Raw genomic sequence first — 14,089 nt, 5'->3', positions numbered from 1 at the left:
GAAAAGAGACATGTCCTTCAATTAAATAAAAGAACAGCTCCCTATAGTAGGAGCTTAAGTAAAGAAACACTGTTATGCCTAAGAATGCCACTTCATATGACCCTATAAAACTCCACAGAAATATGACTTTCCATAAGCCAATTTCTCCATTCTCTGAAGCTGGCGGTGTTGCTGGTGGGGGTTCAGTTGGAGTACAACTTTACTCTAATGGCAGTCCACATAGAAGAGGGTTTCCCTCACAACTACTTTAGTCAAATATAATAAACTGAAACTTCCTCTCTGGAGTCTTCCCTTATAAATTGTTGTCAGCAACAGAGAAGACTGCCAAGTTGTTGAGCTCTATCAATTGTGGGGGAATTTGACCTGTCAACTCATTATAGGATATGTCCAGGCTTTCTACTTCCTTCAGGTTGGACAATGTTTCTGGGATGTGTCCACTGAAATGGTTGTGCGACAAATTTATTGTGTGTATCCCACTTAGATATCCAATTTCAGGAGGAATAGGACCCGTCAATTTGTTACCTGAAAGATCCATTCCAGACATGAAGTGCAGAATGCTTCCGGCATAATTCTCAGACCTACTTTTTGATATGAATTCCACCACATCACCCTCACCAGACTTGTTGGTGGCGAAATTTCCCTGCTACAGTAATTGTCGATCAGCAACGAAATCTCGGTCAAAGCATGGTATCATTCCTTCCTTCTTCCTGCAAGAAGGCATCCGGATGGGATGTCCGGACGCACCCTCCGATGGTTTTGTTAGTCATGACTCAAGAGATCAAGCTTTCAAGTTTGTTTTAGGGAAAGAACCTTACCTTTCTTTTTGTTTGAAGCCTCTTTTATATAGTGTCAGAAAGTATGGCACCGCTTGGCTAGTGGGTCCCATTGTCATGATTGTGGCCCATAGGTAAAGCAATCATGACATTTTTGGTGTCAGAAGGCGGTTATCAGGAAGGTATTTAGGCGGTGGACGTCGCCGCACTTTATGACTTTTTAAATATCGGGAGTGTGTCAGGAAACTTGAGAAGATTTGGGAATGTCTTGTCGAATGTATCTTGCATTAATGATGAGTGACAGTTCAGTGGACTTGGTCGTCAGTGTTGTCAAAGTTATCTTCTTGATATGCGGGCGGAAGTGGATAGGGTGAATCTGCGAATATTCAACGAGCTATGCTGTCCGGGTATGCTGTCACTAGAGTAGCCGGGCATGTCTATCTGGGGAAGTTGAATCGTCTTCCCTTTCCCATTCGGCTGAAAGTGCCGGATGAGATATACTTGGAGAAGGTGGAACGTCGCCCAGATTCGGATATGAGATATCCGGATAAGGTGGAATGTCAGCCGGGTATAATGGCCACTGTGAGACATCCTGGGTGGAATGAGTGATGATTCCCCCGCCCGAGTGGAATTAGCTATACTACGTGTCGTAGGGGGGATCGTCCGCGTGGCCAAAAGAGAGAGAGACACGTGACACTTTTCAGTAGGGCTCCCACAATGCCCCCTTTTATACCGTCTGTCTGGCTTCGTCAGAAAAGGCGGGATAAAAATGTTACCTTTATACAATTTCTCTTTTATTTGGACGATGATGACACGTGGTGCTTTCTTGTTTGTGGAAGCTGGTGAGGCGCGCTGACTTTTGAAAATTATGCCAAACAGTATGTCGCTTCAGAACTTGGTGCCATTATGTTTCCTTCCGTTTGGGGGGGGCTTTTCGAGGCGTCGCTTTCATAAGTAGGGGCCCAGGACCATCTGTCGATACTTTTCATTCCCTTTCCAGACTCTTGAGTGCTCCCAGAAATTCTTTAGAACAAGCTCGAAAACGTGATAACTGTTTTTCCAACTTTTTCCAGAAATCTTTGCAAGGTTTGCTATTCCACTCTTCTTTTCTTTTTCACTTTGTTGCTTGCGATGTTGCTTGTTTGTCCTTTTGAGGGGATAGATTGGGTTGGTAGAAGCGAATGATATATGTTGGTTTTTGTTAGGGTTTGAGATTTGAAGAGGTCAGTGTTGCGCTGGAGGTTGACAAAGGGTTTCCAATGTATTTTGAGGGTTATTCGTAGGTTTCTTTGAATGTGATGTTGCTGAGAAAATGGCTTTTCTAGCGAGATTGACTGATGTCAGTATAGTCTTTGAGTTAGGGTTCATGGGTTTAGGGTTTTTGCAACGCGACACGCTTGGAATGCGCTTTGATTGTCGTTTTTCTTGTAATGCAGGTTTCACGTAATCCACGATGTCTTCAAAGAAGGGAAAGGTGGCAACTGGTGCAGCCAAGCAAAGTAGTTCAAGCGGGCGACCTAACCCTACTGATCTTCTAAGCGAGAAGGAGTTTCGAGATTGTTTTAGTATTCCAAACGAAGTATCCGTCCGTCTGTTAGAGGGTGATGCCGTGTCGACTGCCAAATCGGAGAATAATTCCATTTGCTTCTCTAAGGAGCAGTTTAATGCGGGTCTTCGCTTTCCGCTTCCCTCACTCTTCAAGCAGTTCCTTCACTATACACAGATTCCACCGGCTAGGATCCACCCCAATATTATCCGGGTGCTGATGGGTTGCAGCATCCTGGATATGTTGTTTAACCTGGATTTGTCCTTGTTGGAGGTACTGTTTGTTTACTCCATCAAGAAGGGAAAAAACGACATCTACAGTTTTTTCACCAGTTTTCCATCACTTCAGCTGGTGACCGGCCTTCCTGATTCAACTAAGAGGGCCGCCACAGGACATGTGATTGTTGCGGGTGCATGGACGGGTTCGTCAGTGCATCCGGACAAGAAATTCACTCCCAATCGATCGCTGAAGCACCCAAGTAAGAATAAGTTGTCTCTTGCTCTTTTGTAGTTGTGAGTTAAATTCGCTTCATAGGATGATTATCGGTTTTATTTTCTTGCAGGCAGAGAACGAAGGGGGAAGCTGGTGGAGTGGGTAGAAAAAGCCTCATTCAACCGTTTGAACAGGATGTTTGAGATTACGGCGAATGAGAGAAATTGGGAAACACTTCTCTCCGCGCAGAATCTGCGTTCAGTTACCCAAGAGCCTCAGCCGTATGTACTCAATATCCTCCCCAGGCGGCTTCCCAAAGAGATGGTGACTGGAGAACATTTCGTTCTCAAAGATCTTCCTTTCTACGCGGAAGCGCCCGAGGCGGACGCCCAGGTTCGCCAGGCACTTCTTAGCGATAGGGAGGAAATGAGGCAGGAAGGAACTTTACGAAAGGCTCCCGGCAGTAAACGCCCTGCGTCTTCTTCTCCTGCTGGTGCTCCAGCAAAAAAGAAGAAGAAGAAGAGTCTAAATAAGGGAAAAGAAATAAAGGTCCCAACTCCCCCGAAGGAGTTTGTACCACCCCCTATAGCTTATGAAAAGGAGGTGACAACAAGAGAGCCAGAAAACCCCCTCCCGCCTTCTATTTCAAGCGGCTCCGATCATCTTGCGGGCCTAAACCTTTTGGGGCCTTCATTGGCAGCAGACGTTCGGATGGCGCTTCTGGCTGAGGAAGCGGCCTCCGTTTGCCAGCCTGTCTCCCCTCACCCGGACGAGGACGCAACTGGGACTTCTTGTGGTGAAACGTTGCCTCCCCCGACGCTTCTAATGGAAGAAACAGTTCCTGAAGATCAAGGTTTGCCCCCTGGTGAACCAAGTTCGCGCGCTCTTGTACCGGTGAAGAGGGCACCAATGAAGAAGGCATCCTCCCCTAAGAGGGCACCAGTGAAGAAGGCATCCGCAGGGATGTTTCAACCGGCTCGCGACCTGACGTCTGGATTCAGCGGAAGGCTTCAGGATCGTTTTGAGGAAACCATTGAGGTCAGTTGCTCATCCGCCCAGGAGGTTCATCCGGCGGAGAGCGAGACAGTGATGGCAGAAAGAAGTCCAATCGACCTGGTTCCGGTTATGGAGGAGGGTTCGCCTGAAGAGACCCATCCGAAAATACAGCCGGTCGCGATCGTTGAAGGTCCGGTTCTGAGGGATGAGCCACACCATAATATCCCGTCAAAGGGGCGTCCGGTTGATGATGCAACTTGCACCTCCGCCAGCTCTTTCAGCAGCTATGCGGAGTTGCAAGAGATGCTGAAACAAATTCCCTCTGGCTCAGAGGTTACTTTGCCTTCAGTAAAGATGTTCGAAGCGGCGGAAACGGTATAGCTCATCTCTCCTGAGTTTTGGTTTCATATTGATGTGTTTTTCATATGGCTGGTATTGAATCGATTGTTTGTGGGTTTTATCTGTAGCTGGTGAGCGGTATTCGCGGCATGGTTCAACATCGAAACCTTTTTACGGACCTGCTGCGGACTGCTGATCATATGAAAGCCTTTGTCTCTCAGCGCATGAGCAATGAAGATGAATTGCGCTTAAGGTTGGAGCAGGCTGAATCCAGTCTATTCGGCACCCGGAGGGCTTCTGAAGAGAGTGTTGAGGCCTTGAAGAAGTCCCAGGACGATAATGAAGCTCTCCGGTTGGAGCTAGCAGAGGTAAAGAGCCTTGAGGAAGCTGCAGACGCCCGCCTGCGCGAGGCGGAGGATGAGGCGGCCCAGCTAAGAAGGGAGGTGAGACAATTCCGGATGGAAGCGACAATTGAGAAAAATCAAAGAGAAGACTTGCAGTTGCGTTTATCAAAGCAAAAAGAAGAGTTGAAGGCTGAGTTTGCTGTGCAAAGGCAGAAACTCGAGGTTGAGTTTGCTGCGCACAGGGAGGAGCTCGAGGCTGATTATCAGAAGCAGGTAGACGAGATGTACTTTTTTGGCTACCGTTGCTGCATGAAGAAACACGGTATCAAGCGGGATGTCCCCTCGATTCCCCCGGGTGAGGAGGAAAAATTGCGCCGCAAGCCTTCCCAGTGAAAACTTTTCTTTTTGTAATTTTTACTACTACTTCCCTTTGTATCCGTTGTCCAGATGTCTTTTGTATAACATTTCACAATTATTAATGAGATATACTTATTCACATTGTCTGCCCATTTCTCTTTCATTGATAATATTGCTTCAAGTTAGCTGCATTCCAAGGACGAAGTAGAAGGGCTCCACTTAAGGTTCGCAAATGATATGACCCGTTTTCGTTGGCTTTTGACACCATATAAGGACCTTCCCAATTGGCTTGAAGTTTTCCGGCTCCTTTCTCAGCTGTATCTTCAAAAACTTTTCTAAGTACTAATGAACCTTCCTTGAAAATTCGAGGTCGCACCTTCCTGTTGTAGTACGCAGCCGCCTTTTGTTGATATGCGACCATCCGGATGGATGCTGCTTCTCTAGCCTCATCCGCCCAATCCAAGTGCCTTGCAAGCTCGTCGTCTTCATTTCTTTGGCCTTGGATAGCAGTCCGGGCTGTTGGCATACCCACTTCATTTGGGATGACAGCATCTGTTCCGTATGCAAGGGCAAACGGGGTATTTCCTGTTGGCCTTCCGGGTATGGTACGGTAGGCCCATAGGACGCCGGGTAGCTCTTCTACCCACTTTCCTTTGGCTTTTTCCAACCGTTTTTTCAACGCACTTAGTAGGGTTTTATTGGTTGCTTCCGCTTGACCGTTGCTTTGAGGGTATCGCGGTGTGGAGTACAGATTCTTGATGTGAAGTTCCACGCAAAAACCTTTAAAGACAGAGCTATCAAATTGAGGGTCGTTGTCGGTAACGATTGCCTGAGGAATTCCAAACCGACACACTATATTCTTCCAGACGAACCTTTTGACGTCCTTGTCTTTAATACTTGCATAGGCCTCAGCTTCTACCCATTTGCTGAAATAATCGGTAGCAACGAGCAGAAACTTCTTTTGAGCTGGTGCAGTGGGAAAGGGTCCCATGATATCCATCCCCCATTGTGCGAAAGGCCAGGGGCTTGTTACTGAGTTTAACGCCTCAGCAGGCATATGTGGGATTGGTGCATATTTCTGGCATTTGTCGCATTTCTTGACATGAATCTCTGTGTCCTGTCTCATTGTAGGCCAATAATATCCTTGAGAATGCACCCGATGTGCTAGGGTTCTACTCCCTAAGTGGTTGCCGCAGATGCCTTCATGAAGTTCGGATAGGACATACTGAATTTCCGGCTGGACCAAGCATCTAAGGTACGGACCTCCAAAGGATCGTCTATAGAGATCACCTCCGATCAGGGTAAAGCGGGATGCTTGTATCCGAACTTTGTGTGCATGCTTAGGATTTTCAGGCACTGTCCCCGTTTGTAGGTAGATTCTGATGTCAACCGCCCAATCATCTTCCTTTGGGCTTATATTGCAGATGTGTGGTTCAGCAATGGTGGGAGTGGTTTGAACGTATACCGGTAGCATTGTTGACTCTTTTACGGGAAATGATGCAGCTATCCCTGCCAAGGCGTCAGCCTGTACATTATCGCCCCTTGGGATTTTCTCAATGATCCATTTTTCCAGCCGGCTGAGTGATTCTTGTACTCTCAATGAATATTTGACCATGCGCTCATCCTTGGTTTCGTACTCTTTTAGTATTTGGCCCACAACAAGCTGGGAGTTGCTATGGATTTTGATTTTCGAGGCGTTCAAAGTGGTTGCAAGGTTCAATCCGAATAGGATAGCCTCATATTCCGCCTCATTGTTTGAAGCGGGAAAATCCAGACGGATGGATTGCTCCAGTCGCTTCCCGATTGGTGCTTTGAGGAGGAGTCCAACCCCTGATCCGGATGAGCGGGAAGCACCATCAACATACAGAGACCACCAATCACCCGGTGTTGATTCTTCATCCGGGGCACGCGCTTCAGGCAATTCTGCTATAAAGTCTGCCATGACTTGTCCCTTCAGGGATAATCTAGGTTGATAACCTATCCCATATTCACTCAACTCTATTGCCCATCGTAGCATTCTGCCTGTTATGTCTGGTTTATGTAGAATATTCCTGAGAGGTTGATTGGTGAGCACGGTTATAGGGTGAGCTTGGAAATAGGGACGCAGCTTCTGAGCAGCCGTGTGCAACGCCAGGGCAGTTTGTTCCATCCTTGAATATCTTGTTTCTGCATCGACGAGCGCTTTGCTGATAAAATACACGGGTCTTTGCTCTCGGGGCGACAAAGAGCGGAGCAGGACCGCGCTAACAGCCCAATCAGTAACTGCCAAATACAGGTATAGTCTTTCCCCAGGTTGCGGGCTGCTTAGGATGGGGGGTTGAGAAAGATACCGTTTGATTTCCTCAAATGCATTTTAGCAGTTTTGGGTCCATCCGGATTTATTAATATCTCTGAGTGCCAAGAAGAAGGGCTTCATCTTGTCTGTGAATCGAGCTATGAAGCGTCCGAGAGCGACGAGTTTGCCGGTAAGGCGTTGTAGCTGCTTCTTGTTTGTTGGTGCAAGCATGTTAGCGACTGCTTTCACCTGATCTGGATTGACTTCGATTCCCCTTTGGGTAACCATGAACCCTAGGAACTTCCCTGAACTTACTCCAAACACGCATTTGGCTGGGTTAAGTTTCATGTCGTACTTTTTCAATAAATGAAAATTTTCCTGTAAGTGCTGGGAGTGTTCGCCTCGGGTTTTGCTTTTGACTACCACATCGTCAATGTACACCTCAACGATATCGCCAATCAGCGACTTGAAAATCTTGGTCATCAACCTTTGATATGTAGCACCAGCATTCTTGAGTCTGAATGGCATGACTCTATAACAATAGAGCCCATGAGGAGTTATGAAGGAGGTTTTCTCTTCATCATCCAGAGCCATGGGAATTTGGTGATATCTGGAGAAAGCATCCAAAAAGGATAGCATTTCATGGCCGGAGGTTGCATCTACTATCTGATCTATTCGTGGCAGTGGGAAACTATCTTTGGGGCACGCGTCATTGAGATTGGTGTAATCTACGCATACCCGCCATTTTCCTCCCTTCTTAGGGACCACTACTACGTTCGCCAACCACTCTGGATACTCCACCTCCCTTATAAATCTGGCCTCCAATAATTTTTCCATTTCTTCCTGAATGACTTTCTGCCTATCTGGATGGAATTGTCGGATTTTCTGTCGAACGGGTTTGGAAGTGGCTAATACGTTGAGCCGGTGAGATGCGACGTTTGGAAGTATTCCAGGCATATCCGAGTGGGCCCAAGCAAAGATATCACAATTTTGTTGGAGCGCCTTTTGAAGTTCAAATCTCTCGGCTAGTGGTAGGAGGGTACTGACATACGTAAAGCGTTCACCATCTTTTAATATCCGGACGGCCTCTAACGGGTCCACTGCCGGGGGATCTTTGTCTTCTGGGTGCTGTAACTGCTATTGATCGGAAGTACCTGCTTCTTTGGAGAGATGCTCACAGTTGGTGCTAGATTCAGCCTTGCGAGCGACCTGATAACATTGTCAGGCAGCAAGCTGGCTTCCGTAAAGATTAATTTGCCCATCTTGGGTGATGAAGCTGACCCTCTGATGATACGTGGATGGAATGGCCTTCATTCCATGTAACCATGTACGTCCCAAGATGGCATTAAAAGGGGATAAATCCTCAACCACAAAAAATAAACTGTTTAGGATAACAGGCCCGGCATAAACCGGTAGTATTATATCCCCAAGTGAGGTTGTAGATGACTCATTGAACCCGGACAGGGTTCTTCCAGGATTCTCCAGGTTTGAGGGCTCAAAACCCATTCGTTTGATGACCGCCACCTGCAATAAGTCCGCGGAGCTGCCTGGGTCGATCAAGATTCTTTTTACATCGTAGTTTCCCACCCCTATTGTTAGGATGAGAGCATCTTGGTGTGGCTGCAACACTCGGGATGGATCTGGAGCGGGGAAGACAATGGTTCCATCTATGGGATGGATGCTCCCATTGACCAATCCCGGCTGGACGAGGCTCACGTGTTCTTGAATTGTAGCTGCTCGCAACAGTCTTTGCTTTTTCCTTTTGGAATTGCACTCGGCATCCAAAGGTCCTCCGTATATGTAGTTGATCATTGCTCTAATAGGAGTTGCTGGGGCGCGTGGGCCTCGATTATGGGGTGACTCTCCACCTTTAGGCACTGTTCGGACGTATTGCTTCAAGTGTCCAGCTTTTAGGAGTTCCTCTATCATATAACGGAGGCTTATGCACGTTTCAGTTGTGTGCTTATGATCTTTATGGTAATCACATCTTTTGTTACAATCCCTTTCTAAGGGGTTCGATCTTATCGGTACTGGCCACCTGAATCCAGTCAGATTGCGGATTATAGGAAGCAGTTTTTTGCACGACATAGTGAGTGGTGTTCGAATGGGTGGCGGGCGCCGCTCCTCTTGCCCCCTGTTGGATGACCCCGGATGGTTGGGCGCTTTGAAGCTTTTGGTGGCTTCATTTTTAGTAGTCTGGCCAGTTACCAAAACCTGCTGTGTAGCGGCGCGGATGTCATCTTCTAGCATGGAGTATTTACTTGCACGCCGGAATAATTCGTCCATGGTTGTAGGAGGTTTTTTGGCGAGAGACTCAAAGAAGGTGGTTCCCGAGCTTATGCTCCGCTTAAAAATTTGGAGAATTGCGTCCATGTTGTACGATTCGACTTGAAGGACAGCTTGTCCGAAGCGCTTCATGAACTCTCTCAACGTTTCGTTTTCTTGCATTTTGAGATTCTGCAGGGTGCTGATATTCTGCTTATGTCTGGCTGAACATAAGTATTGCCCTACGAAGACCTCGGACAAATCCCGAAAATTGTCAATCGAGTTCGCGGGCAGTCGGTGAAACCACGATAGAGCCTGGCCTTGTAGGCTGGTTGGGAAAACCTTGCATAATAGCATATCATTCCCTATGTCAAGGGTCATGAGTTGTCGATAATGCATTATGTGATCAAAGGGATCGTTGGACCCATCATATGTGGAGAATTTCGGGACGATGAACCCTCGAGGGGGCTCATATCTAATAATACGTGAGCTGAAAGGCGTGGAGAGCATGTCATCTAGACGCCTGCTTATAGAGCCTGGAACGGCTGTGTACAAGGGATTTTTACCACTCCGCGCCACTGGGGGGTGGGCGGTATGTCCCTGTAAAGTAGGCGAGCTCGAGGGCTCGAAGCATATCTCTAGGGCTCGGAGCATACCTCTGGCAATACGGTGGCGCGAGGCCTGTTTTTGTGAGATGTTTGAGGTCTCAGACGCGCATACATGGCGTTAGATATTTGGGGCCTTTTCTCATGTCGTAGTTTGGATGAAACCCGAGTGGAGCTTGAGCTTTCATCTCGTTGGGCACGGTGGGCATGCACTGGGGTTTCGACAGGCCATACTTGATGCGCCTCAAGGGTTGGGCTTGCCTCCCGGGGGAGTGGAGCTCCCTGACTATGATGGGGACCCTGCCTCCACTGATAGTGCTGAGGTTGAGGTGAACTTCGGTTCCTCAAAACATCATTTTCTTCCTTGAGCTTCCTTGTTTCTTGGAGCAGAATTTGCATCTGCCATTCGTTCTCCCGCTGTCGTCTTTCCATGGTATCCCGCCATTCAAAGTGACTTTCAGCACCTTTGGCTGAAGCTCGACTCCTTGAGGGTGAAGTCATCTTTACAGTTGGAAGGTTTAGGATTTACTAAGAAGAGAAGACAATTCCCACAGACGGCGCCAATGTTGGTGGCGAAATTTCCCTGCTACAGTAATTGTCAATCAGCAACGAAATCTCGGTCAACGCATGGTATCATTCCTTCCTTCTTCCTGCAAGAAGGCATCCGGATGGGATGTCCGGACGCACCCTCCGATGGTTTTGTTAGCCATGACTCAAGAGATCAAGCTTTCAGGTTTGTTTTAGGGAAAGAACCTTACCTTTCTCTTTGTTTGAAGCCTTTTTTATATAGTGTCAGAAAGTATGGCACCGCTTGGCTAGTGGGTCCCATTGTCATGATTGTGGCCTATAGGTAAAGCAATCATGACATTTTTGGTGTTAGAAGGCGGTTGTCAGGAAGGTATTTAGGCGGTGGACGTCGCCGCACTTTATGACTTTTTAAATATCGGGAGTGTGTCAGGAAACTTGAGAAGATTTGGGAATGTCTTATCGAATGTATCTTGCATTAATGATGAGTGACAGTTCAGTGGACTTGGTCGTCAGTGTTGTCAGAGTTATCTTCTTGATATGCGGGCGGAAGTGGATCCGGTGAATTTGCGAATATTCAACGAGCTATGTTGTCTGGGTATGCTGTCACTAGAGTAGCCGGGCATGTCTATCTGGGGAAGTTGAATCGTCTTCCCTTTCCCATTCAGCGGAAAGTGTCGGATGAGATATACTTGGAGAAGGTGGAACGTCGCCCAGATCCGGATATGAGATATCCGGACAAGGTGGAATGTCAGCCAGGTATAATGGCGACTGTGAGACATCCTGGGTGGAATGAGTGATGATTCCCCCGTCCGGGTGGAATTAGCTATGCTACGTGTCGCAGGGGGGATCGTCCGCGTGGCCAAAAGAGAGAGAGACACGTGGCACTTTTCAGTGGGGCTCCCACAAGACTCAGCATCACCGACCCCAAAAAGGTAACGGAAATAAGAGAGTTCTCCGTCATATGAGTATGATGATAAGGAAAGATTTGCTGCCCACACATAATCAACGTTTCCAAATTTGTCCTCCCTTACTCCTTTCCTCCCAAATGTGATGATCTGGTTGAAGCAAGAAGGAATTGATCCAGAGAGATTATTGTGAGAAAGATCCATTATCCTGATTTTTTTCAAGTTGGTACAGATAAGCAGGAATTGAATCTTGAATTTGATTTCCTTTCAAGAAAAGAACACTCGAATTTGAAAGTGAACTAATCCAAGGAGGGATTGTGCTTGATAGTTTGGTCCCTCAAGTCCAGTGCTATGAGGGAGCTAGCTTCTGGAAGATCATATGGTATCAATCCTGTTAATTCATTACTCAACAATCGTAAGTACTTCATGGTTGATAGATTGGCACAAGGAGGTATGGATGCTAGACTAATTTTGTTCTCTGAGAGGTCTAAAAAGAGGAGTTTATTGAGTTTGCAAAAGCCTGTTCGGATTTCGCCTTCAAAAGAATTTTTGGACAAGACAAGTGAAGTTAACATTGAGAAGTTGCCAATCCAATAAGGAATTACATTAGAAAAGGGGTTGTTGCTGATGTCCAACAATTCTAGGGAGGAACTTTCCAAAGTACTCCCTCCAGAGATCTCTCCCGAGAGATTATTGTTTTCCAAAAATAGATAGCCTAGCCCAGTCAAGTTCAATTCTTTCGGAATATTTCCATGCAAAAGTACGCCAATTAATTCACTTTTAAAAGTGTTTATGATAAAGATGCAATTAATGAGAACTCCACACATAAAATCATTTATTTATTTATTGTTGAAAAAGAGCTTCAATAAGTTGGAAGGGCTTATAACCCTTCACTAATCATTTCAGCCTATAAAAGAGTTATTTAAGTAATTGATAAATGAGATTTAAAAAAAAAATTAAGAGAAAAATAAAAAGATGGATTTTAGTAATTGTAATTTTCATTTAATAAAAAGCATATGCATGTAAAGTAGTTGTATTATGAGAATAAGAGAAATATATAATTTCATAATGGTAGAAACTGAGAAAGAAAATACGATATTTAATTAACTAATAGAATGCAATTATTCTTTTGTCATACCGTTTTATTTATTTTTACTTTTTAAAAACAAAAATAGTATTAGCTATTACTAAAATGTAAAAATCTTATAGAAAAATAGAATTTACTTTCTATTCTTACACATTTGTAAAATTTGAGATAATAAAAAAAAAATTAGTACTTATATTTTTTAAACTGTTCTAAAAATTATTATTTTTAAAGTGAATCTCTAGTATTTTGTATAAGAGTTTTACTATTTTTTATAAACAAAAACTAGTATTGGTTGTTAATTAACCTAAATCATTTTAAAAGATATATATTTTAAAATTGGAAGAAACATTTAATGAATACCAATAAAAAATATATATATGTTTTAAAAGATTTTTCAATTTTTAAAATTTTGTCAAATACCCAATTTTTGTTAGGAAAATATATTTAAACATTAGCTAAAAGAGACGGATTTAATGCATGCCCAAAAAGGTCATATGCCCCTAGAATTTTTAAAAAAAATTATCAGTAGGTTATAAATTAATGTTTTTTGTTCATTTCTTGCACCCTGAAATTAAGAGTTACAAGTTATTCACCCTTAAGTTATTTGTTGGCTTACTCATTGTAGTTAAAAGGTTTTTAAATCTCTAATATCACTCCTAAAATATGCATTTTACTACAATCATCCTTTTTATTGTTATGTTTAATTTTAAAATTATGATATCACATGAAACTACAATCAAACTAAGATAAGTTTCTAAATCATATAATAGAAGCATTTTTTATTTATTTAATTATTTCTTAATAATTTTTTAATTATGAGCCGAATCTAAGAATATAAGTTAGGGATAGTTTCTTCTTCAAGCATGCATTACGAAATGCTACATTGCTTTGTCCACAAAATCATGGTTTTTCAACATCACATTCTACTTAAAAAAATCTTTCAAGATGTAAGGTTCCTATTTAATCAAAATTTCTTGCATAATGAAGCCACCAAAGAGATTAATAACTAAATAAAGATGATGCATGTCTCTAGTTTAGAAATTAAATTATTCTTCCTCAATAGAATGAATTAGCTTTGAACTTAACTGATGAAATGCGTATGGATTTCTGTAGACGTCTCCTCTTGGGATGAAGGCTTCGTCCTTTTCTGAAGTATAATTCCTCGTCCGAATCGCCCTGCGTATGGCAGCTCGGGCTCTCGCCAGACCTTCTTCAATCCTCTCCACATGACTCATTTTCTCCTATAAAATTGCACCCAAAAAGAAAAGAAGAGAAAAGAAAAAACAAACGGTTAATGAACGAAATTACCAGTTAAGCTTCAAACCAAACAGAAATCAATGCTGAAGTGGTAGATTATCACGCACTCTGAAACGCTTCCTTATGTCGTTAGTTGCTCTGGCTCCATCAGTGGAAGTTGAGGGAACCCCATCTGCAGAATCATTTTTCGGCAACAAAGATGGGGATGATGAGGTTTGAAAGGTTTGGTGAGTGGTCTCTGAATGGTTTGAATGCGTAGGGAGCAAATGGAGGAGGATGCTTTGGTTTCGATTTATGGGTGACAGGTACAAAGGGATGAGAACAATGAGGAAGAGAATAGCTGGAAATATTACGAACCGTGTGGGACTCGATGTTGCCAT

The 14,089-nt window shown here is 44.4% G+C and overlaps 4 protein-coding genes across 4 annotated transcripts; all 4 read right to left on the bottom strand.

Annotated features, from left to right (window-relative positions):
• Positions 1-292: 292 nt before the first annotated feature.
• Positions 293-886, bottom strand: LOC117924782 (receptor-like protein 1). The gene is made up of 2 exons (XM_034843496.1): positions 866-886; positions 293-640 (listed from the first exon to the last, which is right to left on the bottom strand). The coding sequence occupies exons 1-2, from the start codon at positions 884-886 to the stop codon at positions 293-295; spliced, it is 369 nt and encodes a 122-aa protein (XP_034699387.1).
• A 4,061-nt stretch (positions 887-4,947) lies between these two features.
• On the bottom strand, positions 4,948-7,139 carry LOC117924781. Its single transcript, XM_034843495.1, has 2 exons — positions 7,118-7,139; positions 4,948-7,049 (listed from the first exon to the last, which is right to left on the bottom strand). Exons 1-2 carry the CDS (start codon positions 7,137-7,139, stop codon positions 4,948-4,950), a joined length of 2,124 nt encoding a protein of 707 aa, XP_034699386.1.
• Positions 7,140-8,283: 1,144 nt separating this feature from the next.
• On the bottom strand, positions 8,284-9,726 carry LOC117924780. Its single transcript, XM_034843494.1, has one exon. It carries the CDS (start codon positions 9,724-9,726, stop codon positions 8,284-8,286), a length of 1,443 nt encoding a protein of 480 aa, XP_034699385.1.
• A 3,754-nt stretch (positions 9,727-13,480) lies between these two features.
• Positions 13,481-14,089, bottom strand: LOC117924779 (probable glycosyltransferase At5g20260). The gene is made up of 2 exons (XM_034843493.1): positions 13,817-14,089; positions 13,481-13,693 (listed from the first exon to the last, which is right to left on the bottom strand). The coding sequence occupies exons 1-2, from the start codon at positions 14,087-14,089 to the stop codon at positions 13,499-13,501; spliced, it is 468 nt and encodes a 155-aa protein (XP_034699384.1). The 3' UTR covers positions 13,481-13,498.

The sequence above is a fragment of the Vitis riparia genome, chromosome 11, assembly GCF_004353265.1.
Source record: "Vitis riparia cultivar Riparia Gloire de Montpellier isolate 1030 chromosome 11, EGFV_Vit.rip_1.0, whole genome shotgun sequence".
NCBI lineage: Eukaryota > Viridiplantae > Streptophyta > Magnoliopsida > Vitales > Vitaceae > Vitis > Vitis riparia.
The sequence above is the reverse complement of the archived record's forward strand: the minus strand, read 5'-3'. Positions and strand labels throughout refer to the sequence as shown.